General features: G+C 43.7%; 2 protein-coding genes across 5 annotated transcripts in view; one reads left to right on the forward strand and one right to left on the reverse strand.

Annotated features, from left to right (window-relative positions):
* Window positions 1–695: 695 nt before the first annotated feature.
* CHRAC1 (chromatin accessibility complex subunit 1) lies at window positions 696–3464 on the reverse strand. Its single transcript, XM_056483697.1, has 3 exons — window positions 2943–3464; window positions 2244–2370; window positions 696–1483 (listed from the first exon to the last, which is right to left on the reverse strand). The coding sequence occupies exons 1-3, from the start codon at window positions 3078–3080 to the stop codon at window positions 1338–1340; spliced, it is 411 nt and encodes a 136-aa protein (XP_056339672.1). The 5' UTR covers window positions 3081–3464; the 3' UTR covers window positions 696–1337.
* Window positions 3465–6816: 3352 nt separating this feature from the next.
* The window catches only part of TRAPPC9 (trafficking protein particle complex subunit 9), a 452018-nt gene continuing 433786 nt past the window's right edge, over window positions 6817–25048 (forward strand). Inside the window, exons 1-5 of one of the 4 annotated variants that reach the window (XM_056484391.1) lie at window positions 6817–6981; window positions 9396–9996; window positions 18894–19039; window positions 20578–20706; window positions 24540–24566. In XM_056484391.1, coding sequence (XP_056340366.1) covers window positions 9413–9996; window positions 18894–19039; window positions 20578–20706; window positions 24540–24566 — 886 coding nt within the window. In that variant the 5' untranslated portion in view covers window positions 6817–6981; window positions 9396–9412. Of the gene's footprint in view, window positions 6982–7441; window positions 7567–9395; window positions 9997–18893; window positions 19040–20577; window positions 20707–24539; window positions 24567–25048 lie in introns of those variants that run through there. The other 3 variants (XM_056484390.1, XM_056484393.1, XM_056484394.1) reach the window with 3 other exon arrangements.

Genomic DNA, 25048 nt, shown 5'->3' on the forward strand with positions numbered 1-25048 from the left:
CATTCCACACTCAAGTTTCCCACACATCTCCATGCACTTTTAATAATATTAAAAAAAGCACAAACCAACTCTTGGAACAATGGTTTAGTTCTGCCTGTACCCCCTTGGGAACTTCCCCAGGGATCCAGCCCCACTCAGCACTCACTGCAGCATTCCTGGTACAATACAATTTTCATTTATGTCAACTTCAGGAAAATGTTTTACAGTGCAGCATCCTCTGATCTGTTAAAAGAGCAGGAGCATTTCTGGTGTGGCTCAGTATCTCTGCCAGTCCTAAGCTCCACTTGGCTTTCTCAGAATATGGATTGTGGATATGCTGGAGCTCTCTGCTATGTTTTCAGAGAAGTTGAGTGTGGTTGTGCCTTCAACCCAAGAGAAGCTGTTCAGTTCTGGTAACTCTTTACCATGCCCTCCAAGTTAGGGTGTTGCCTGGGACAAGTTCCTGGCTGATGTGCTGCCAGCTTTTCTGGAGTGGGAGGTTATTACCTGTTAACATCTCATGCTTACCTGGGACATTTTTCACCCCTGGGGACAGATCTCGGTCACTTCTCTCTCTCAGACTGACCATGACACTCTGCAAACATTGCCACACTGACCATGAGAGTGACTGAAACTGGAAGGAACTACAGGAAGTTTCTGCATCCATTGTCAGTTTTCATACAAAACGTTTATTTTAAAAAGTTATGTGTGAAGTTCTACATGGGACGGTTGCCATTTCTGTAGTAAAAAAAGAAAAGAAAAACAAACCAAAACCAAATGAAAAATCCATCTCTGTCACTCACTTGGTAAAGGAGCTGCTCATTCTCAAGAACCCACAATTAACAGACTTCAATGTGCTTTTTGGCAAGAGAAACTGCCTGAGTTCATTCAAGAAAAGGGTTCTAGATGCCCACATTTACATAATTTTCTATCTCATTTACCACCACAGCTGCAGAACCATATTAGCTCTTGGGATGGATCTCCTCCTGTCCCATCTGGGTGCCCACATGGCTGTTTTTACAGACTTTTTAAATGGACTTGGTCCACTGTTGGAGCTTTTGAACTGAAAGCTGCCTGTAAGAAATTTTAAATTTTGGTAATGATTGTCTGACAAAGTCATTTCAAATTATCTGACCAAGCTCTGCTGTCAGGTTTGCACTGTCTCTTCCTACCCCACCTTGTTTGTGAGGGAAGAATTTCATTCTCCAACAAGTATAAAGTTCAATTTCTAAACTTCTTAAAGCAAAAGCAGATGGCTCAGTGTATAAATATATCCAGCATCTGGATTCTCAGTCACAAAAATAACATCCTTTATACAATAGAAAATGGATCAACTGTGAAACAATTCTCCATTGGCCTTAAGATGCAACACTGTCACCAACAGCTTCATCTTCATCCTCTTCCTCCTCACCCTCATCATCATCTTCTCTCACTTCTCCATCTCGCTTCTCTTTTTCAAGCATTTTCAGGTATTTGCTAGCTAGGATCTTCTTTGGCAAGATATCTGAAAGGCAGAATTGTGGCTTTTATAGTCAATTTGAACACTTGTATTGCCTCATTAATACTGCTGCATTCAAACCACTAATGAAATGGAGTCAAAAAGAAATATTAGTATTTTTAACAAACTTTAGGTGAATAACTGGGTAAGTCAGCCTGACCCGCACACAGCTGTAGGAGTAGAGGGAGTTACCCACTTATGGTACAAGTAGCCAAAGATAAGGACTATTTCATGACTAATTACTGGCAACTTCTACTGTCTGCTGATGTAAATTATTTGATGTAAAACTGAGTGCTCAACTACCTTAGATCCAACAAGCCATTACTATAAAATCCAAGTATCAGTAAAAACGTGTATGTGTGTGTGTATATCTAAAAGCATAGAGGGACCGTATGATGAAGCTCTTTTTCTCAAAACTTACAGATTCCTATGTGTCATTTTTGGTCCACATAATTTCTCACCTAAAAATGTGCAATGATCTTTTTTCACAGGCTAAAAGCTTTCAGATGGAACTGCTGGAATTTAAGAAATGCTTAAGGCAGTATCCTGAGAACTGTATACAGTATAACTGCATAATTTAGATGCAGCAGAAAAAAAACCCATTTACTAAGAAATGTTTATAGTGAGGTAGTTTATGAGTTCCAACTGAATGCTAAGCAGAAGATCAAGGACCAGAAGGAGAAATGAGTCCCCACAAAACAGAACATTAAGAGCAAGATTTCATTTTCCAAAGCAGACACTGGATTTAGCCTTGTGTTACCGATACCTGCAAGGAATTGAAAGGTCTCACACTCTTCTGCTGTATGAGACAGGTCAGTGTAAGTCAGAGCATTCTTCTCCTTCCCTCTGCCGTGTTTGTAAGAGTATGTAGCCAAATACTGAACAAAAAGCTCCTAAAAAATTAAAACAAAACCGAGTAGTCAGACTAAGAATTCACACATATCATTGACCCCTATCTAAAGGCAGGAGCACCGCATTTAACTGAACTGGGCACTCAGTGCAGAGACTCATTAAATTTCTGTACCTGAAGGGAGCCTACAGGAAAGATGGAGAGAGACTATTTACAAGAGCATTTAGTGACAGGACAAGGGAGAATGGCTTCAAATTGACAAAGAGTAGGTTTAGATCAGATATTGGGAAGAATTCCTCTCTGTGAGGGTGGTGAGGCCCTGGCAGAAGCTGCCCAGAGAAGCTGTGGCTGCGCCATCCCTGGCAGTGTCCAAGGCCAGGCTGGGCGGGGCTTGGAGCAACCTGGGACAGTGGAAGGTGTCCTTGCCCATGGCAGAGGGTTGGAAATAGATGTTCTTTAAGGTTCCTTCCAACAGAAACCATTCTATGATTCTAGACTCGGGGCAGCTTTAAGGCCAGGGTCGGGACGCGGCCGGGCCGCGAGAGCGCTCCGAAGGCAGCGGCCCCTCAGCGGGGAAGGGTGGGCAGGGCAGGGCAGGGCAGGGCGAGCCGGTACCGTGGCCTTGGCGGTGAGGAACAGCGCGTCCTGGTTGATGCTGGACACCTCCGGGGAGCTCTTCATGATGACGCGGATCCGCGACAGGGGCAGCGACACCAGACGGTTCTCGCTGCCGCTCAGCCGCGCCGTCGCCATCTCGGCCCGTGCCCTCGGCAGCGCGGGCACGGCCCGCCGGGAGCTGTAGGCGGGACTACAGAGCCGGGACTACACCTCCCTGCAGCACCAAAATCCGCTCCTGCCGGGACTACAGCTCCCTACAGCTCCCTACAACTCCGGAACCGTCTTCTGCCGGGACTACACCTCCCTGCAGCACCAAAACCCGCCTTCTGCCGGGACTACACCTCCCTGCAGCACCAAAACCCGCTCCTGCCGGGACTACAGCTCCCTACAGCTCCCTACAGCTCCCTACAACTCCGGAACCGCCTGCTGCCGGGACTACAGCTCCCTGCAGCACCAAAACCCGCCTCCTGCCGGGACTACAGCTCCCTGCAGCACCAAAACCCGCCTCCTGCCGGGACTACAGCTCCCTGCAGCACTAAAACCCGCCTCCTGCCGGGACTACAGCTCCCTACAGCACCGGGACCCGCCCTCAGCCGGGACTACATCTCCCCTCATCTCCCCACACCTCCCCACATCTCCCCACATCTCCCCGCCGTGCAGGCCCCTCTCCGGACGCAGCTCCCCCGGCCCCACTCGCTTTCTCGTCCCCCGCGGGCGGACAGCGGGCTCGGGGACACTCGGGCGCGCTCAGGCTCCGGCTGTGAGTCCCTCCATAAAATCACACAGCCAAGTAGGCTGGAAAAGGTCTCTGAGATTATCGAGTCTAACCTGTGCCCGATCACCAGGTGGCTGTAGAGTGATAAGGTCACACTCCTGAGGGTCCTTTTCTCCAGGCGAATCACCCCCAGCTGCTCCCGTCAGATTTGCGCTCCAGCCCCTTCACCGGCTTAGTGTCCGTCTCTGGACATGCTCCAGCACCTCACTGTCCTTCCTAAATTGATGGGCCCAGAACTGGATACAGCACTCGCTCCCCCGTGCACAGAGGGACAATCACTGCCCTGGTCCTGCTGGCCACACCAGTGCTGACACAGAAGACCAGCATGCCATTGGCCTTCAGGCCCACCTGGTCTCACCTAGGTTCATGTTCAGCTGCTGTCAACCAGTGCTTCCAGATCCTTTTCCACCAGGTCATTTTGTACTGAATACACAATAATAATTCACATGGAATTTAGGGGAGAAAAGAATGTACCCATGAAGAATCACTGAATGGAAAACACAGGGAGTTTATTGACTGAATGTTACTATCTTATACAGAACTTGCCCAGTACATAAGGATAAGGGTACAGATGATACTGATTTATTAATAAAATATGAACATGAACAGTTGGGAGCATCTTGGTGCAAGGATAACAACAGTATATGATAAAATTCCAAAATTACTGTATTTAGGGGCATTGTTTATTGTTAGCTATTGCAGATAGTCTGTATCTCTTAGGCTGTATAATTCTCTTGAGATTATATCTTATGTGAGGCCACTGTGTGTATGTTATATCTGAAAGGAAGCACAAGTATCTTGGGATGCTGCCTGGATGTCTGGAAGGACCGGTTTCCTTTTTGATCCTTAGTGTCTTGTGACATCTTGTGGAGACAGCTGACATTACTCCAGCAGTGAATTTTTTATCACTACTACCGGGGTCTTTGATGGTTTTAATAAACAAATAAACCCTCATCAAACTACCAGGGTTTCTGATGGTATTGATCTTGGTGGTGGGAAGGCACAGGTGAAGGATCTGCTGAGCTCCTCAGAGCTGCTCTTTTCCCCTCTGCCAGCTGAGAGCTTGCCAGGTGAAGTTGCCTCTCTGAGTCACTGTCCCCAGCGAAGGGACAAAGGGAGCAGGAGCTGAGCACACCCCATCCCTCTCTGGCCCTAAGGCCCTGCTGCTGCTGGGGTTTGGCAGCCTCTGTCTGAGACTCTGAGTCCAGCTTGTGCTGCCGTCTCTCCAGCTCCTTTCCCTCTGGAAATTGTCCATTTTTGGCAGATAACTGAAGGTCAAGGTTAAAGCTTGTTCAGTTTCTTTTATGCTGTTGTTTTTTTTTCATGTCTCCCAAACTGGGGAAATTCCAGGGTAGCAGAGAGACCTGCCTGGAGCCCACAGCTTGTGTCACAGTGGCTGAGGAGACCTGAAAAGAGGTTGTGGCCAGGAGAGGGTAAATCTCTTCTTCCAAGTAGCAAGTGACAGTAAAAGGGGAAATGGCTTCAAGTTGTACCAGGGGAGGTTTAGATTGGATATTAGGAAAATTTTCTCCACCAAAAGGGTTGTCATGCACTAGAACCATCTGCCTAGGGAAGTGGTTGAGTCACCATCCCATGAGGGACATAAAAGACATGGAGATGGGTTTCTTAGGGACATGGTTTAGAGGTGGCCTTGGCAGTACTAGGTTGGACTTGATGATATTAAGGGTCTTTTCCAATCTAAATGATTCTATGATTCTACCTAAATGCAATTGTTGATCCAATTTCTTCAAACACTGCAAGTGTTGTATTTTGTTGGAGTGCCACTACTTTAAGTCATGACATTGCCCCTTATGAAATGAGGTGTCCCTGGACCCTCCTCCAGGCTGAGCAACCCAAACTCTCAGGCTGTCTCCACAGGAGGGGCACTTCAGCCTCCTAATGATTTCCATGGCTTCCTCTGGCCCTGCCCCAAGGAGTCCATGAGTTTTTCTTGTGCTGGGGATTCCAGACCTGGATGAAGCACTGCAGGTGAGGTCTCACCAGACTGGAGCAGAGGGGCAGAATCCCCTCCCTTACTGTGGGATCAACCCAGGACATGTTTGGCTTTCTGGATGTAGTGCACACACGGCCAGCTGACATCCAGCCTCTCATCCACCAGCACCCCCAAGTCCTTCTTGGCAGGGCTGCTCTCAATCCATTTATTTCCCATTTATTTAATAATAAATTTCCATTTATTTCAACCTGTGTTGACACCAGGGGTTGCTCATCCAGGTGCAGCATCTTGCACTTGGCCTCCAGGAACATCATTAAGGTTCTCACATCCTCCACCAGAAATTCACCTGAACTCTCATACAAGGCTCATACTTCTGGAGGTTTTGTACTTCCCAAGTTTTCAAGATTTTGCCATTTAAGGTACATGATCTGGCTGTCCCAAGTGTGTGAGAACAAGAGGAAAGGGACTTCAGCTGAGACAGGAGATGCAGATTAGATATTAGATTTCTTTTTATTTTTTTTTCTTTTCTTTCTTTTCTTTCTTTCTTTCTTTCTTTCTTTCTTTCTTTCTTTCTTTCTTTCTTTCTTTCTTTCTTTCTTTCTTTCTTTCTTTCTTTCTTTCTTTCTTTCTTTCTTTCTTTCTTTCTTTCTTTCTTTCTTTTTCTTTTCTTTCTTCTCCCTCCCACTGTTCGGGTGGTCAAGCATTGGAACACACTGCCCAGGGCGGTGGCGGAATCACCATTCCTGGAAGGGTTTAAGAGGTCTCTGACTCTGGCGATGTGGTTTTGGGGTTACAGTAGCAGTGCTGGGTTGAGAGTTGGATTGGATGATTCTATGACACCAGACCAATTTCGGGATTTGGGAATGTCAAGAAGGCTCACTGCGTTCTAAGGGATAGAGCCTTTTAAGTTTTCATACACACTCTGAAATTTACCATGCGGGTGAATCAGTCATTCATCCACTCCTTTTAACGCGTTCCTCTTGGAGGAATGCCTTGTGTTCACAGGCAGAGGTTTCCAGTTCCCGTGGAAGCCCCGGGAGCGGCACCGCGGATGAAACCGGAGAATCTCCCGGATCCCCTCACGACTCTCCCGCCACGGCCCGGCGCGCATGCGGGGCGGAGCGGCCATTGCCGTCAGTTCCGGCGGCAGCGGGGCGGCTCCTGTCCCGGCTGTGAGTGCCGCTTCCACCCGGCAGCCGCGTCCCCCAGCCCCGGCTGTGAGTGCCGCTTCCACCCGGCAGCCGCGTCCCCCCGCCCCGGCTGTGAGTGCGGCTTCCACCCGGCAGCCGCGTCCCCCCGCCCCGGCTGTGAGTGCCGCTTCCACCCGGCAGCCGCGTCCCCCAGCCCCGGCTGTGAGTGCCGCTTCCACCCGGCAGCCGCGTCCCCCAGCCCCGGCTGTGAGTGCCGCTTCCACCCGGCAGCCGCGTCCCCCCGCCCCGGCTGTGAGTGCCGCTTCCACCCGGCAGCCGCGTCCCCCCGCCCCGGCTGTGAGTGCCGCTTCCACCCGGGAGCAGCGTCCCCCAGCCCCGGCTGTGAGTGCCGCTTCCACCCGGCAGCCGCGTCCCCCCGCCCCGGCTGTGAGTGCCGCTTCCACCCGGCAGCCGCGTCCCCCAGCCCCGGCTGTGAGTGCCGCTTCCACCCGGGAGCAGCGTCCCCCCGCCCCGGCTGTGAGTGCCGCTTCCACCCGGCAGCCGCGTCCCCCCGCCCCGGCTGTGAGTGCCGCTTCCACCCGGCAGCCGCGTCCCCCCGCCCCGGCTGTGAGTGCCGCTTCCACCCGGGAGCAGCGTCCCCCTGTCCCGGCTGTGAGTGCCGCTTCCACCCGGCAGCCGCGTCCCCCCGTCCCGGCTGTGAGTGCCGCTTCCACCCGGCAGCCGCGTCCCCCCGCCCCGGCTGTGAGTGCCGCTTCCATCCGGGAACAGCGTCCCCCAGCCCCGGCTGTGAGTGCCGCTTCCATCCGAGAACAGCGTCCCCCAGCCCCGGCTGTGAGTGCGGCTTCCACCCGGCAGCCGCGTCCCTCCGCCCCGGCTGTGAGTGCCGCTTCCAGCCCGGGAGCCGTATCTCCCTGTCCTAGAGCGGTTCCTATCCCGGCTGGGAGTGCCCCGTCCCCGCTGCCCAAAGCCCGGCTCCTGCCCGGGCTGTCAGTGCCCCTTCCCCGGTTCCACCCGCAGCCGCTCCCCCGGAGCGGCTCCCCCGCGCCTGCCGCTGCCGCTGGCGGGGCTCGGGGGTGTGCGCCTCCTCCGCGCCTCTGCTGCGCTTGGCTCTTCTGCGGTTTATTCTTTTTTCTGCTAAACTTGGCCAGCCCCGGGGACAGGGAAAGGGGGCATCTCCCACCCGCTGCGGCCTCTGCCGGGGGAAGTGTCAGCACGGTGCTGCTCCCCTGGGAATGGGTCTGCAGCCCTGGGAATGGGGCTGCTGCCCTGAGAATGGATGGGGTTGTTCTGCTGGGAATGGGTCTGCAGCCCTGGGAATGGGGCTGCTGCCCTGAGAATGGGGCTGCTTCCCTGGGAATGGATGGGGTTGTTCTGTTGGTGATGGGGCTGCACACCTGGGAACGGGGCTGCTCCCTGGGAATGGATGGGGCTGCTCCTCTGGGAGTGGGGCTGCACCCCTGGGAATGGGGCTGTTCCCTGGGAATGGATGGGGCTGCACCCCTAGGAGTGGGGCTGCTCCCCTGGGAATGGGGTTGCACCCCTGGGATTGGATGGGGCTGCTACTCTGGGAATGGGGGTGCTGGGCAGACCCCGGCAGTGCCGTGGGAGAAGGGAGGCACAGTCTGTAGTTCTGAGCCCGTTTCCTCGAGGCAGCTGCTTCTCTGTCACCTGAGTCCCCCTGGGCTCGGATCTTGTCGTTCTGCCTGTAAAACCAATGGCGTAAATTCTAAACCTCGGCTGCGTTTGTTTTGTTTTGTTTTGTTTTGTTTTGTTTTGTTTTGTTTTGTTTTGTCCCTATGTTTGTTTTTGTGGAGGTTTGGTTTTTTTGGTGCTTTTTTGTGGTATTTACAATTCAGGGCTTTGGAACTGAAATTCATGAAGGGATCCGTGGGGTCCAGGAGTTCTCAGACATGGAAGGACTCAGGGATGTGCACCTTCATTCAAGACTCAGCTGCAGTGCAGTAATCAGTTTTAGAGAGCTCAGGAAAAAAGGGGTTCTAAATGCTTAAGTGTAAAGGCAGAAAACATTGTCTGGTCCTTACCTATGTGTGTTTAGAGAAAGCAAGACTTCACTTTTCCTCAAAAATAGGTGTTCTGGTCCTGATTTTCCTCTGCTTGGCCATGTGCAAGCATGACACCTGTGTAAAGTTTAGCGATCACGATATGGTGCTTGTTCACCTCTTACCCCACACAATTTTGCATCTTTCCCCAAGAAAATGGGACTATGGAGCCTGAGTCTGACAGGCTGTCCTGAGCTGGCATTTCTGCCCAGTGGCTGTGGTAGAGACTTGTATGAGCTGGCTTGTGTAGCTACACAGGGAGTGAGATTGCCTTGGAAAACCCTTATATGCAGATTTTTGTTTGATAGGTGACTAAAAGTACTACTTGTGCACAGTGTAACATCAGTAGGTTGCATGGTTGAAGATTTAGTAACATTATGAGGCAAATAAAGGTATTGTAGCACATAAATTCAGGATGCAGAAGTGTTTAGCATCGAAGCCCTGGTTTGATTCAGCAGCCCCGTGTATTTCTAAATGTTACAAAATAATGATGCGTTTTTCTTTCACTAGCCTGCAGTTGATGCAAAATGAGTGTTCCTGACTACATGCAGTGTGCTGAGGATCATCAGACCCTCCTGGTCGTGGTTCAGCCCGTTGGCATTGTACCTGAGGAGAGCTTTTTCAGGATCTACAAGCGGATTTCGGCCGTGAGCCAGGTGAACGTGCGGGACTCGCAGCGAGTGCTCTACATCCGCTACAGGCACCATTATCCCCCAGAGAACAACGAGTGGGGCGATTTTCAGACACACCGCAAAGTCGTGGGGCTGATCACTATCACAGAGTGCTCTTCAGCAAAGGAATGGCCTCAGACTTTTGAAAAATTCCATCTTCAGAAGGAAATGTATGGCTCTACTCTCTACGATTCCCGGCTGTTTGTCTTTGGGCTTCAAGGAGAGATTGCGGAGCAGCCCCGCACAGATGTCGCATTTTATCCCAGTTACGACGAGTGTGAAACTGTGGAGAAGAGAATAGAAGATTTTATCGAGTCCCTCTTCATAGTGCTGGAGTCCAAACGTCTTGACAGAGCCACTGATAAGTCTGGAGACAAGATCCCCCTCCTCTGTGTTCCTTTTGAGAAGAAGGATTTTGTAGGTCTGGACACTGATAGTAGGTAAGCAGCTACTTTTGTCAGCTTGTGGATCTTTAAAAACCACATCTGTGGCACTTGCCAGCCTTTAAGATAAGCCTGATAAAAGGACAAGTTCAGCCTTGCTCCAACAGAGGCCGTGCCCTGATCTTTCTGTGTCTGCCTGCTGTAGTTTTAAGAGAATTTAACGTGTAGTCTCACTGTATTTGATGTTCTGAGCTTGCTTATAAATACACATATAATTGATGAAGTTCATCAAATAGCAGAAAGAAGTCACAGGAGTGGTTTGACAGATTCTGCTGTAATGAGGCTTTCTGCTGGAAAATTTCCAGTGTTTTATAGATGTAGAGTATTAATAAAAAAATTAGTTCGCATTAATGAAAGTATATTTATATCATATTGAGGAATATTTGACTAATCCTACTTACTGTATTTTTTTCTCTTTAAATCTGTCTACTTTTTAATTCTATGAGACAATGAGTGTTTATTTTGATGATGAAGTCCAGCATCTTTCCCTGTCCTTCTTTGTTTTATGTAATTATTTGTTGTGGCTTTTTACCTGTCTTGTTTTGCTACCTGTTTGGTTTTTTTTTTTATGTTAGAGTTTTCTTCCTCCTCATTTGCATACTCATCTGTCAGATTTTTGTGTTGCATAGTTCCTGTGCAAGGGATAAGTAATTCTGGCTTGATAGCTACAGGCAGGTGCAAAATATGTTTGACTCTGCTGCTTGCAGTCAAATCCAGGGGATGGAAATAACCACCTTTTATCCTGGCAAAGGCAGTGGTGGGGAAGCTCTATCAAAACTCAGGCTGTGTGTGGAAATAGTGGTGTTCAAATCTGTGTTGTACTGTAGGGATGCCAGCAGAGGTTATTAGTGTGTGTAAAAGCTCAGAGGTATCCTGGCAGGTTTGTGAAGCTTTTCAATCACATTCATCAGCTCTGCCTGCATAGTTAGTCCTGGCCTTGGAAAACTGGAAGAAAGCATTCCAGGTTTCTAATTAGTTTGAAGCCTTTTCTTAAATTATCTGTGGCTGCTTCAAAGACCATCAGTACCCCAGTGCTCTGCTCCTCTTTGGTGAGCACTTGAACTGGCTCTGAATTGTTGCTCCCTGGTTTGTCCCTGCACTATTACTCAATTATCAATATTAATTGCTGTGTTACTATATTTGTTCTGAGTGCTAAGTTGTGAAGACTGGACAAGCCTTTTTAGAATCTTGTCTTTAATTACTTAGTTTGAATGAAATTTGGCTGAATGTAATCAAAATTTCCTGTTCCAAATAGGTAGAAAAATGGCAATTGTTGGCCAAGAATCTCAAAATCAGAATGAATTCTGCTGTTCAGTTGTGTCTTCTAAAAATTGTAATTTGGAAATCATTTTGTTAGATAAATAACTTATTTCTGAGCAGTGGCTGTGTTGTTACTAGTGGGAAATACTCCTTGTGAAGTTCTGAGCTGGTGGGGAGCTCGAGTGACTGTGCCCACAAATCTCCAAGCAGGTGTTTGATGCTGTTGCAGTGCAGAGTTCAAACAGGTTCAGTGTGATGCCTCAGGTCTTTGCAGAATGGAAGGTGTGTGACCCTGCCTGTGTAGACACAGGGGTTTATCCAGAGTTAATCACTGGCTCAGCTCTGCACATACCCTTGCTGGGAGGTTTGAATACCAAACAGGTTTTCAGTAAGTCTGGATCAATGGATGTACTTGAAATGTTTGCTGCACCAAGCTGTTTGAGGAAAAGGCGTTAAATATTCTAATTTTTCAGTCCAATAGTAAGAAAGTTCTTCAGTTCTGTTTTGCTGTGGAGTTTGTACTTTTGATTGTTTTAAAACTTAGGATTTATATATTAAAACTTCAGGATGCTGAATGAAAATGTATTCCTAGCTTCTCTGCACAGGAGCCTTTCTAGACACCTTTCATGATACATCTCTGCCCTCTGTTCTAAAGCAGAAACTCAGGTCCATGGAATAAGCTTGAACTCAGATCAGTTTATTAAACTAACTTACACTTTCAAGCCAAAGTATTTGGATGTGAGCTGGTGATAATAACATTGCATTTTATTACTTGTGAGTTTTTTATTGCTTGGATTGCAGCTCACAGGATTTTATTTTAGCACATTCCCTTCTGTAGTGACAGATTGACTGAGATTAAGGGAAAGCATTGCATACCAGGGGAAGACAGGGCTAGGAAGGACCTTCTTCAATAGAGACCAGTTTCTGTTTTTGCAAGATTGTATGTGTAATTCTTTTCAGGGAGGGCTCAAGGTTGTTTGAATGCAGGAAGTGAGTATGAGAACATCTGGTAGAACAACTTTTGCTACTTTTTTGGTTTTGTGTCTGTCAGCATAATGATTCTGCAGAAAGAAATAAAAACATGATGGTATTGAGATATTGAGGCAGATGAAACAGCTTTTTCTAGAGCAGGTGGAAATTTCTAAAGGGCTAAAGGCAAAGAAATCTCTTGAACTTTTTTATACACTTTCTGTCTATTTGCAATTTTTGTATATAATGTATCCTGGCCTCCCAGTCAGTGTGCAACCAATTACTTAAAAAGCACAAATGTCCTTTATTAAATGGGTGTCAGAGAAGACACACTCTGTTCTTGTAACAGAGGGTGTGTCTCTGCTGCTGTAATTGGGGATGCTTGCTTAGGCTAAATAAGCATGTATTTTCCTAAAACTTCAAAAATTAAACTTAGTGGCAGTGTGTAGCAAAGGTGTAATTAAATGTGTGATGCAGCTGCAACCTGGAGCTATTGGGATGGTAGTTTGAGGGAAAATATGTTAAGAATTTACATGGGCCACATAATTCTGATCACGTTATTTCAAGACTAATTAAAACTATTGAACATAGTTTGTATCTTAAAAGATACTCTTCTCCAGCTATTTTATGGGCAAATATTAAAGTTAATACTTATATATATATAAACCTGATATTCTCCCTCACCCAATTAGAAGACTTTCATTAGCTTGGTTTCATGATAATTGCCATGGAAGCAAATTGATTGGCTTCTTTTAAGATGCAAAGTTCATAAATTAGGAAGAAGAATTATTATTTAAAAGAATGTAATTCTTGGGAAAAGTGAGGATGATCTTTGTCTTTTGCAAGTTGCTTGTGTAATGAGCAGGAGAGATACATTCCCAGAACTAGTTGAGATGACAACATGCACAAACTCAATGAATTTTGTCTGTAGAAGAACTTTTTTTGGCTGGTCGAAAACTTTATGTATGAAAAATAGTGGGTTAAGTCCTCAAGTGTTTTGAGGAAAGGTTGTCCTGTTAAACAGAAATTGTAGGACTGAGAGGCTGACTTTGGTTTAATCCCCAGAGCATTCTGCCATGAGGGGATTTTGGAAAATTGATTTATTTTTTCTTTCTGCTTCTTCAGCTGTAAATTTGATAAAATATTTATGTGGTCACAGAGCTGCTGAGGATAATTGAAAAAATTTCTGAAATCAGTTGCACTTGATAGTTATTTGTAGAAGCTGGGAGATTGATGGAGAGCAATGGAAACAAATGCTCTCATGATTATAGAAACGTTCTACAAACTGAAAACTAGGAAACATGTGCCAGAAATACTGAAAATCCCCTTGTTTTAAGTTTTCTATTTTATTTCTGTTTTCAGTTAAAAATAAACATACTTAAGTATAATTGTAAATCTACTTGGATAAGCTCATTTTAATGTTGTTCACATCAGTTTGTGTCTTAGATTTTTTGTTTTTTAATACTGGCATCATTTAATGCTATGGAGGGATGAGGATGTAGGACCCTGTTTATAGATGTGTCTTTCTCTGCATGGTGTCATAGCTGGGATTTGTGCATTGATTTATCAAAGTTGATGATCTCAGTATGTGTATGTGGCTGTTAATTTTCTTTCTGTTCTCTGTCTTTCTAATTTCTGTTTTGTTCCTTTCTGTTCTTTTTCCCCCCCTTCTTCTCTCATACTGCCCTGTGAGTTTGTTGTTGGGTCTAAAAAGGTAGGATGTGATTGTGTATCTTTGAAAATAGTTAGCTTTTTTCCCATGTCCTGCCTCTTCACTTCGCCTTCATTGCATATTTTAGTGTTGCTTTTTATCTTTATTTTTTCAGTACACACAAAAATAATTGCTGCTGGAGCCTCACCACTGCAGTTGCCCCCTTTTGGTGCATTTGGCAATTATATTTGGTAGCAATGCTGAGTTTTTTTGTAGGACACACATAGTCTGCTTAGGTGGCTGCTGGCCTCTGGAATTTGCTTTATTTTTTAAACTCCAAAGCCATGAAGCTGTTGCTGCCTGTGTTTGATTTCCAAACTCAGAAGTCCTGGCAGTCAATCCAATGCTGTAGCTGTGTCTCTTTAAGTCTGGATAATGTTATGATTGGTGATATCTATAGCTCTGCATGCTAACTGGAATTAGTAGAACTTGGTGGAAATTTCTGTTGGAGCATTTTGCATGAATACACTTTTGAGAATTGATTTTGCATGTTTCTTGTTTGTTAAATTTAGCCAAATTTTGAGGATCCAGAAATTCTGTCAAACTTGTTTCTGGATGGTTTGTAGTGGAAATAAATTCTGTCTTGAAATATAATACTGTTACACTGAATTTTCCATAAAATTATCCTGGGATTCAAAAAAAAAGCTGGAGATGAAAGAATAAAGCACATATCCTCTAGAACAAATAAGGCAGAAGTGGAAATCCAGTAGTTCTTTGTAGTTCCTAGAACAGATTTATTTTCCTCTCCTTTGAAGTGGTTGCAGTGGTCACTGGTCATGATTGTGGTGATTCCTGTGAATATAAGAGTGTGTTTGGTAGAGCATTAACCCAATTAACTTTAGGAAATAAGATTTTAAACTAGTTCTGTAGTCAGTGGAATATTTCCCTGTGGCAAGGCCCTTCAGGAGGAGTTTGGGTGACTGACACCAAGGAGCATTCCATGGATGCTCCTGGATGAGGTGGCACTGCCTTCCCTGGGGATGTTTCTGAGTGCATCACACTCAGGAAGGGGTTTGTAGGGGGAGGCTTCAGGTGCTTCTTTGAAATTCAATGTTGTAAATGATCTAGAAGAAAAATTACTAGGAACTGCTCTTGGCAGTAGGGTGCTGCAAGGAACTGGCCCAAACTGTCTCTTACCCTAGAGGAAGTGATTGTTAATTTACATGGCCTTCCTGCCCCCAGAGAAATTAGGATTAAGAGGAGAGAACCAAAATATATAAACAGTGTTAAAAAAAAAAAATCAGAGAGAAGATATCTGTAAGCTTCTCACTTTCAGGTTCTTCAGCTAAAGCTGTGAAGCAAAACTGTGTTGTATTAAAATGAGTAATCATCATTTTATGCTCATACATGCATACATATATATATATGAATATATATGCACATAGGACTTTTTTCCCATTTAATTTGCACCCCAGGATACATTGAAGAAACAGTGAGTCCCTTGGATATGATTTTAAGGGCCTGATGCTGTAGATAGTGGATTTTTTTAGAAAGAGGCTTCCCAAATGTGAGTTAAGTTTTGCTGTCTGTGGAGAGTGGATTTCATTTCAATGAAGTCTTTGCCTTTTGTCTTTTTGGACATACTTGAAGTAGTTGAATTCATTGTACTTCATTGTGAGTGCCTAATTAAGACACAGTTTACACATTTGTTTTGTACAAACTTACTCTATAATTAGTGAGAAAATATTTTCCAAGAGGATAGCAAAGACTTGCAAGGACTGTAAGAGATGGATCCTGTCTTGGCAGTACCGTGAAGAGCCTAAAAATAGATGGTGTGAATTCAGTTTTTGAATAATTAATAGCAAATTTCTTAATGACTAGGAATAAATTACCTGTTTGTCTATAAATAAGAAGAGTTTCCCAAAGAACAGTGTTTTTATGAGCAATGTGTATTGATGTCTAGGTGAATAAATGCCTTTAAACCTCAGATATATTGATGTGGACATAAATCAGCAGCAGAATTAGTTAGGAAGAGCTGGTGGTGAGGCAGTATGATCAAAACTATTCTGGTATCAGATCCTGATTTAGGAGTCAGGCATCATCTCTTTTCCTTTCATGTAAGACTCGTATTTATGAACTTAATCTGCTAGCTGGAAAATCTGGAAGAACACTAACAAAGTGTAGTTTTGAGAGAATAAGAACTTTAATTTGCTCATAAACATCAAGATTGCTTGAAAGTGTAGAGACAGGGAATTGGAAGCAGTTGAATCTTTGAAAGGAATTATAATTGTGTAAGGAAGCAGTGATTCTCCAATTCCACTGCTTATGTAAAAAAAAAAAAAAAAAGAAAAAAAAAAAGTTAAAGCAATATAACATTTACAATGTTATTTTCAATCTGGAGTGCCAAGAGTAGGAAAATCAATATAAACACTCCTGTGCAATGCTGATTCCAGATTACAAAGGAACTTTTTGATGGAGTTAATTTTCTATAACTCATAGTTCAGATTAAAGTCTTGGTAAGATTTGGTGCCCTTCCATGGTTCATACAGAGCAGCTTTAGCATTCACTTTGAATTTTCTTGCATTTTTGTTCTTAAAAGATCTGTAATATACACACTTGTTCAAAAAGAAAAGACAAATATTTCAATTTCTGACACATCTGAAAGATAAAGAACAACACTTGTATTGAGCTTCATTTAATGTCAACACCTTCACATCAATTGTGAATATGGTGTGATAGATGAGAAAAGTGCAAACATTTATATAGGAATTATTTGTAACTCTTTAGATGGAGAGAAGCAATAGGAGACATACTTCTTGTCTCTTTTTATTCCCATTTTATTTGTAGACAACAACACTGGTTCTGATATCTTTTCTCTTTAGTTTTTGCAAGGCTATTGTCTGTACTTCTCTATATCTTCTCTTTTTCAATTTCTGTCCCCTATCCATATAAATCAGTTACTTTCTCTTCATCTCCCTTTTCCAAACCAACTGCAAGGAATGAGACATTATTTGGTGGCTGAAAAGATTCTTCTCTTTGCTGTAAACTCCCCAAGCCAAACTGATGGCCTTGAAGGCAAATGAACCAGTGACATGTGATTGTTTGGATTCTTGCCATTCCTCCTGGCCTTTCTGCCTTCAAACCTAAAGGAAATAAATGAATGTCATTATTTCTACCCTTATATTTCATATGCTCTGTGCCTCTTTTATCATTTCTACATTACAGGCTTCATGAAGACAGTTTGTTCAGATGCCTTATGGAGATTATTTCAGTGATGTTTCTGTTCATCTCTAGGGTTCTCAGGAGTTCTTCTCTTGAAAAAAAACAAACTACTGCCTCAAACCCATAACACTGGCATTCCTCTTATGTTCAAGTCTGACTCTAGGGAATAAGAGTTCAGCATCTGGAGAGTGGGTGTAACCCTAGGTTTTTTGGTTTTCTTTTTTGTTTAAAGTTGTTAAGTTCAAACAGTCTTGGTAACTGTTTAAAAAATCACAGGCTGGTTTGGGCTGGAACAGACCTTAAAGATCATCTCAGTCCAACCCCTCTGCCATGGGCAGGGACTCTTTTCACTATCCCAGGTTGCTCCAAGCCCCATCCAACCTGACCTGGAAGACTTCCAGGATGGAGCATCCACAGCTGCTCTGGGCAGCCTGTTCAACAGCCATTCTGATGAAATTAATTAAATTGAAAAAGTATCACTACATCTCCTAAAAACTCAAGTTTACAACTATGGCAATCCAAGATGGTTCTTTTTATTTTTACCAGATTCTTTGGACTTCATGTATGCAATGAAGAATGACATCTGCAGCAATTCTTCTAATTAACATTTCATTATTGTTAGACTTTTATTTTAGTTTAAACTATCCAAAGAAATAAGAGTCTGTTTTTCCTTGGTGTGATGTGTGGAAAGTAATTTTGCATACCTCACTATATGTACTTAGAAGACTAGTAGAACAACAGGATATGCTAGTGAAAGTAACATAGATAAATTAATAAAATATCTAAGTTGACATTTAAATTTTTTCCTCATAAAACAATTTCATAATTACAGTGCAAGGACATTCTTGCCAGGGAATGCTTTTGCAGGAGGGAGAACAGGAGAATTGTTCATGGAGTTGGGAGAGCAGAGTTGTTCTGAACTGTCTCTTAAACCATGAGGTGTTTTCCAAGTCCAGTGTGTCTGTTGCATTTCTTTAGCTGAAATGTACTGCAAAGAACAAATAAAACAATAGGATTAGTGCTTTATCACACAGATTTATGCTCAAGTTGCCTTTTTAGCTGTACCAAGGTGTCTGTTGAATATATTCAGTAGGCTTTGTCTGTTCATTTGAGAAGAACATCACCCGTTATTTTAACATGTAAAAAAACAGTAGGAGGAGAAACCCTGTGATCTGTTGCCTGAAGTGGTGGTGCTTTTTCACTCATCATCCCTTTAAAAGAAGGGGCTGGCAGCAGGGGGAGGTTTGTGAAGTCTGGGGGAGCTCTGGGCCCCCCATACCTTTGGGCTCTGTGTGGGAGAGGGTCCCAGCAGAGGAGACACAGGCCCAGGTCAGGATTTTGGGAAAGTCACCTTTAATATGCCTAGAGCCAAAATGTGATGGATTCCATGGGAAGCATCCATGGGGTTCTGGGATTTATTCAAGAACAGTTTCCTGGAAGCACAAGAACAATCCATCCCCTGCTGAGGGACAGGAAAAAGGCAGAACAAGACAATGAGCTTTTGGGCATATCAGCTATGGACAGGCAACCAAATACTCAGTGTAGTCTGGAGGAACCTTGCTTTGGAGGTGTTCAGGGGTTGTGACTCTAGGTGTGTAAATGCTGTGTAGCCAAAACATGTGCTACGTTGTTTTTCTCAATATATCCTCAAATAGTTGATCCTTTTGCATATTACTATGCAGAGAGTTAACCAGTGTTGATCTGCTTTAAGGAGGAAAGAGAAGTGCTGTGAGGTGTTGATTACCCCAGCCAGGCATTCCCTGGCAGTAACTGAGTCCCTTTCCCTTTGCAGGCACTACAAGAAGCGCTGCCAGGGCCGCATGCGGAAGCACGTGGGCGACCTGTGCCTGCAGGCTGGGATGCTGCAGGACTCCCTGGTGCACTACCACATGGCTGTGGAGCTGCTGCGCTCTGTCAACGACTTCCTCTGGCTTGGAGGTAGGGCTAGGGGCTGGCACAGCTAAACCCAAGTCAACCAAGCTGTCCTCTGTAATTTCCTTGGGCATTGTGAAAGGTAGGGATGGTTTTAGTGATACCCGAAATCTGGATAGCAGGTGCGAGTAAGAATTAAGTTGAGGCAAAAATTGGTCAATAAGGCATGAGAAAGGAATGTGTTTAGGGAAACCTAAAGAGGATAAATTGTGTTATGGTAGTAAAGCATGTACTTAATAAAAATCATGTCTGATTTTTTCACGATTCCTTGGAAAATACTTGATTTTTATTCACTGTGTTGTATAGGTATTTTAAAGGTATTTCCTATTCATGTCCACTGTGGACTGTTGGGAAAAGATTTTTGCCTTTACATCTCTCAAAGCTGCAAGTGCCTCTGGCATAATTTCCTTTCATATTAGGTCCTAGGATTTGCTTTTTTCCCTTGCCTTTCCTCCATCCTTTCCTTCCTTTTTTTCATACCTGCTTTTTGTTATTTATTGGCCATACAAATGATACAAAATGATCTTAGAGCACAATTTCTTCTTCTCAATTTCATACCCTTTCAGGACAATCATTTTCTCCAGTTCTGCTTTTAGCTTTCTCATTCCACAAGCAAACCCATTTATTGTCCTAATGGCCCTGTAGATTACATACTATGAAAACCTTATCACCTTTTGACCTCCCACTTCTTTCCTTCCACAATTCCAAAAACTTAAATACTTAGGATTCCTCAAATTCTACTTAGAGACCTCTAGAGGACTCTTCCAATCCAAATAATTTGATAAGTCTGTAAGTCTGATCTCCTGCTTATATCACATCCAGTTTAATCAGGTTGTTCAGGGACCTGTCCAGTTGAATTTCAGGTATATTTAATGATGGAAGTTCTGCAGGCTTTGTGCAACCTGTTCTAACATTTTGCTGATTATAATTTGAAAAAAACCAACAACAAAACATAAATTGGTCTTAGCTTAAAGCAGAATTTCACCTCCTCATAGGAGGCAGTGAGGTTGCCAAAGACTGATTTATCCTCAGTAAATTGATGTGTGCTGTTCACAGACACCTTTCACTTTGTGATTCCAGCAGGATTTCTGTGAGCCTCTCCAGGCAGCTGATGTTGATCTATTTGTGCTGGTACTTCCTTCTCAAGGAAGATAACATTTCTCTTTTCCCAGCCACTAGAAACTTCTCCCAGTGGGCATGAACATGTTGGGGGTGATGAGAGAGTGGCCTCACCTTTGTCAGCTCTCTTGGCATCTTACCTGGTTTTGCATCCAGTTGGATAAAGTGCTTTTCATGTGAACTTCCTCTGCTGTGACAGGTTCTTACTCCTGCAGATTCTTTCAGCAGAGTTGGGGCAATGGGAGCTCTGAGGGTGAACACACAGGTGAAAAGCACATTGAATATCTCAGATTTTTCCATGGCCTTTGTCATTAGACCTCCAATTTCAGGCATATTTTGTTTGTGTAAATGGGCTTTACCACATGATAACTTCACTTCTTGCAAATGTCTCTACTAATCTGTTGGCTTTTTTCTTTTCTCTGCAGCTGCCCTTGAGGGGCTGTGCTCAGCATCTGTCATCTATCACTACCCAGGTGGCACTGGGGGCAGAGTTGGATCTCGCAGGGCTCAAGGGGGTTCCCTTTCTGCTGAGGCAGGCAACAGGCACAGGCCAGGTAAGGATGGCATTGCAGCTTTACTCTGTTTGCCACCACTAAACATCTGAGAACTTCTCCCTACATCTTAACTCTGTAAAATTATACAGATGACAGGTTTAATTAGAGGAGGGAGGTTTAGGGAAGAATTATTTTTAATTTTTTTTTTTTTTTTTTCCCCAATTATTTTTCTGTTTTGGTGTTAATGTCAAGATGTGATTTGCATAGAATTGCAAAGCTTTTGATTTCTTCACCTGATTGTTAGTAGTGTCTGTATTGGTTTGAATTTTGCTGGAGAAGATGCAGACAGTTTCATAAAATATGATCTGGCAGAGCTGCATGTATTAAAAATAATTAAATTTGGTACATTTTATTCACATTTTTTTGCTATTCTAAAGTCAAAGAGTAATAAATATATTTTGTTAATGAAATGCCAATAAACTAACATAATTTTTAAGGTTTAGTATACTTTTTCTAAACTCTTGGACTGCAGAAGAGGTGGCTGAGGAGAAATATGAGAGCAATCTGTACAATCAGTGAACATTGTGGAAAAGGATGGGTAGGGATCAAAGGTTCAATGTTTCTTTCAAGAGAAGAGCTGGAGAACATCCAACAGAGCTTAGCAGATGGAGAAGCAGATGAAAGGAGTTACTCTTTATCCAGCCTACAGGTATGGCATGGAGCTCCTTGTCATTCAGAGTGAGCAGGTCTGGCAGTGTGTGAGAGAGCCAAGGCTGCTGCAGCTCCATGTCCCCAGGCCAGGGCAGACAGGAGGCTGAGCAGGAGCTCCCAGCAGGCCTGGAGGAGCACACAGGGAACACACAGGGAGCACACAGCCAGCCTCAGCCACTGGGCTGCACCAACATACAACACACAAGGCTGAGCCCCAGAGCCCATTCCAGTTGTTGGTGCTTAGACCAGCACACACACACATGTACTCCCCTCTGTTTTTCCATTCTTGTTCCCTAAGCTGCCTGAGTCCCTCCTTCTCCTTGTCTTTGGCTGGTCCCCTGCATCCCAGAAGGAATCTTGTACAATCCCAAGATGTTCTTTCCCTGCAGTGATATCCCTGTAGGGAGTGACCCCCCAGTCTGTCTGTAAGGGGGTCCAGGAGCTGCTGGAGTCACTGAGCTGCAGGGATTCACCCCCCACTGCTCTGCTGGCTCTGATTTGGTGTTTGGGGTTCAGCTGGTGCTCACTGATCCTCTCTGCTCATTTGTGCTTGTGCAGATGGGTCTGTCACATAACCTGACACTTGTCACATGGCATTACAGCTCCTGCAAGGTTCTGTGGCTTTCAGGAGAGGCTGGGCAGGGTAGGGAAATGGAAATACATTGATTAGGGGCCTTTGGGCTAACCCAGCACAGCTGCTGCTGTGTCTGCATTCACATCACTGAAACATAGCTGGGTTCAAGTGCTGGTGTTAAGTTCTCTTGTGTGCAATGTGGTCAAAATTAATTCCTTCATCTAAAAGAAGCAACCTTTATTCTTTTACAAGTCACAATCAAAATGCTTGCTTTGCATTACCTTTATTATGAACTGTGTGTGTTCAAATCAGATAATTTTGATAGTAAAATTACCTTATTTCAGGGCAGAATACTAATTTTTATACAATATCTAATCATTAAAATTTGTGCACTTGGTCCCATGACCTATTGACTGTTATTATTTTACATGGTTAGTAACCTTTGTCTGCTTTTCCATGAGTATTTATCAGGAGATACTGCAATCTCTTTGTTTGTCATGGGTACTTCTGTTTACTAAAGAAGGTAACAAATAAGCCACAGCTATCAGAATAATTGAATATAGTTTGGGTATATTATTACTGGGTCTCTATTTAAGTTGTCTTGTATTTCAAAGTCCAGTTTACAAACTTGCTAGTATAGTTGTATTTTAAAAATGTTTTGGTTTCACATGACAAGATTTTTCAAAGGATTTTTCTGTGAAGAAAAACTGATTACAGGGGTTTTTTTTTGTCATCTTTTGCAGATGAAATGATGACTTTGTGGCCCATTAGATACTGTTCCCTAACTCTAGTCATGATCTCTGTGTTTTGAGGTGTGAACTGCTGAGCTCTCTCTGGCCAAACAGCTGTTGCTTTGATGTTATTTTCCTACAAAGTTTTCTGAAAGTTTCTTTTCATTACCTGTTCCTGCCTCTGCAGTGCCTTTCATTTAAAATCTTTTCAGACTTTAGTTATAGTTTCTTTTCCTATAATTGATTTTGTGAGGACAGTGCTTAATCTGGGGAACAAATTCCACTGTATCTTTCTGTGGGATACAGCCAGAAAAAAAAAAAAAAAAGTGGTTTTCCAAATTCTGCACAAATCAAGAAATGCCACACTTGGAACTGACATTTGTGCCTGATTTTGAAGCATGTAGATGTGAGAGTTACCTTTAGTGTTTCCTCTTTTACCTGGAATTGCACATCTTCTTGTGCCTGTACTTCAGCCTTCACAGGATGAAGTTTCCTGCCCAGATCCAGCCAAGAGAAACATTTCCTCTGGAATCCCTTGTGCTTTCCATCATCTGGCATTTTTAGGTTGCAGCACAGGACCTGGCTGCTCAGAAAATGGGATGTCTGCTTTATGTAGAAATAACTTTGGAAAGAAAGCTCCAAAGTGCAGATGAGGTTCTGCTCTAGACTGTGGCTGCCCATCCCTGGAAGTGTTCAGGGTCAGGTTGGATGGGGTTTTTGAGCAATCTGCTCTAGTGGAAGGTGCCCCTGCCCGTGTACAGGGGCTTGGAGTTGGAACTTGATGTTCTTTAATCTCCCTTCTCAAACCATTCTGTGATTCTGTGGAAAGGGAGCTTTGACTTCTCAGGTACCTAAACCCTTTTGTTTGTATGGGGACAGGTTTAGGTCATGTCTCCTCAGATTCCTGGATGTGTCTCTGCTGCCTTCAGTGTAGAGGAAGATTCTGAGTTGCTCAGTTCCTCCGGGCCAGGAAATCTGGATGTGGTCTGTCAGTTATGGGATTTGTATGTCAAACAAGATGAGTCTGGATTGCTTTATGCTTAGGTTACTGGCTGTTTTGGATTTCTCCACTGGGTTTTATTTGTTGGGAGTTCTAAGATCTTGACTTTGTTGCTTGACCTACCTCTTTCCCCAGACAGAATTATGACACCTGAGTGAAGTGTTGGTGTCTATTTGGGTCTAGATCTAAATCTCTGCTTCACTTGTCTGGAATCTGAGCAGATCAGCCTAAGGGAGGGTCTGTCTTGCTGATAAAATAACTGTTTTTGATTGCTTAACCCTTGATATGAACAATCTTATTGCCATGTTTAACCAAAGTTTAGGGCAATGAATACTGCAAACTCTGCAGTGCTCTTGGCCACTCATGCATGGACAGTCTGGCTTATTGGGTTAACATGACTCAGTTATCCACAAAATTTGGTGGAGAGAAATTAATGACAATTAAAAGGGATAAAATTACTTGGAAATGTTATTCTAGAGTATTGTTCAGATTAAATGAGCTCCCACAAGGAGATTTAGGGACTGTAGGTCCTGGCACTAACACTAAGTTGACTGTAATGAAAACTTGGTAACCAAAACAATAAAGATAAAGGAAAAAACATACAGCTTTAAATTATACACTGAAAATTCTGAAATTCTTCTTAGTATGTCTTAGAACTCATTGTAATTCTATAGATTTTTACATTTATTTATTAACAAAATGAGATTCAACATATGGTGACTACTTGAATTATAATTGGTAGTCCTTCACAATAGCAGTGATAATCCTGATAAATCTGATGATTTTGGTCAAGCCTGATGTTATAAAACATTATAAGAACTTACTTTTCTGGCTGTATTTAAGGCTGAAAAAAAATCATTTTTGTTCCTCCTTTTAGGGGCACAAGAAGTTCTCATTGATCCAGGTACATTATTTTCCTGCATGTTTCCAAATTATTTTCCTGTATTACTTGATGTGTTTTGCAATTGTATAGATAGTTATTGCCACTTGCCAGAATTAGTAGTGATCCCTGATGCTGCAGTTTTTGGCTATAAATCTTGAGAAATTACAGAGACTGAAGGGTAACTGGCACAAAATAAATGCTGTAATTCCATGATTGTGTCTCCATAAATTCTAATTAATAGGATTTCTTTCCATGAGTAGTGAGGATTTTAAAATATTTTTGAAGTGACCAACCTGAATGGTCATTTGTAATTCTGTAGTGTCATGGTGCTCCCTCAGTCATCATGAAAAAACATCTTTCACTTCCATAAAAATGCTCTTAATTTCCAGAAGTGCTTGGTCTGATTCCTTAAGGTTAATAAACATATTAATAAACTTGTTTTAGCATATAAGTATGTAAAGAAACATTCTTTTTGCTGCTTCAGTATATTGAGAAATACTTTT

The sequence above is a fragment of the Oenanthe melanoleuca genome, chromosome 2, assembly GCF_029582105.1.
Source record: "Oenanthe melanoleuca isolate GR-GAL-2019-014 chromosome 2, OMel1.0, whole genome shotgun sequence".
In the NCBI taxonomy this organism is placed as follows: Eukaryota; Metazoa; Chordata; class Aves; order Passeriformes; family Muscicapidae; genus Oenanthe; species Oenanthe melanoleuca.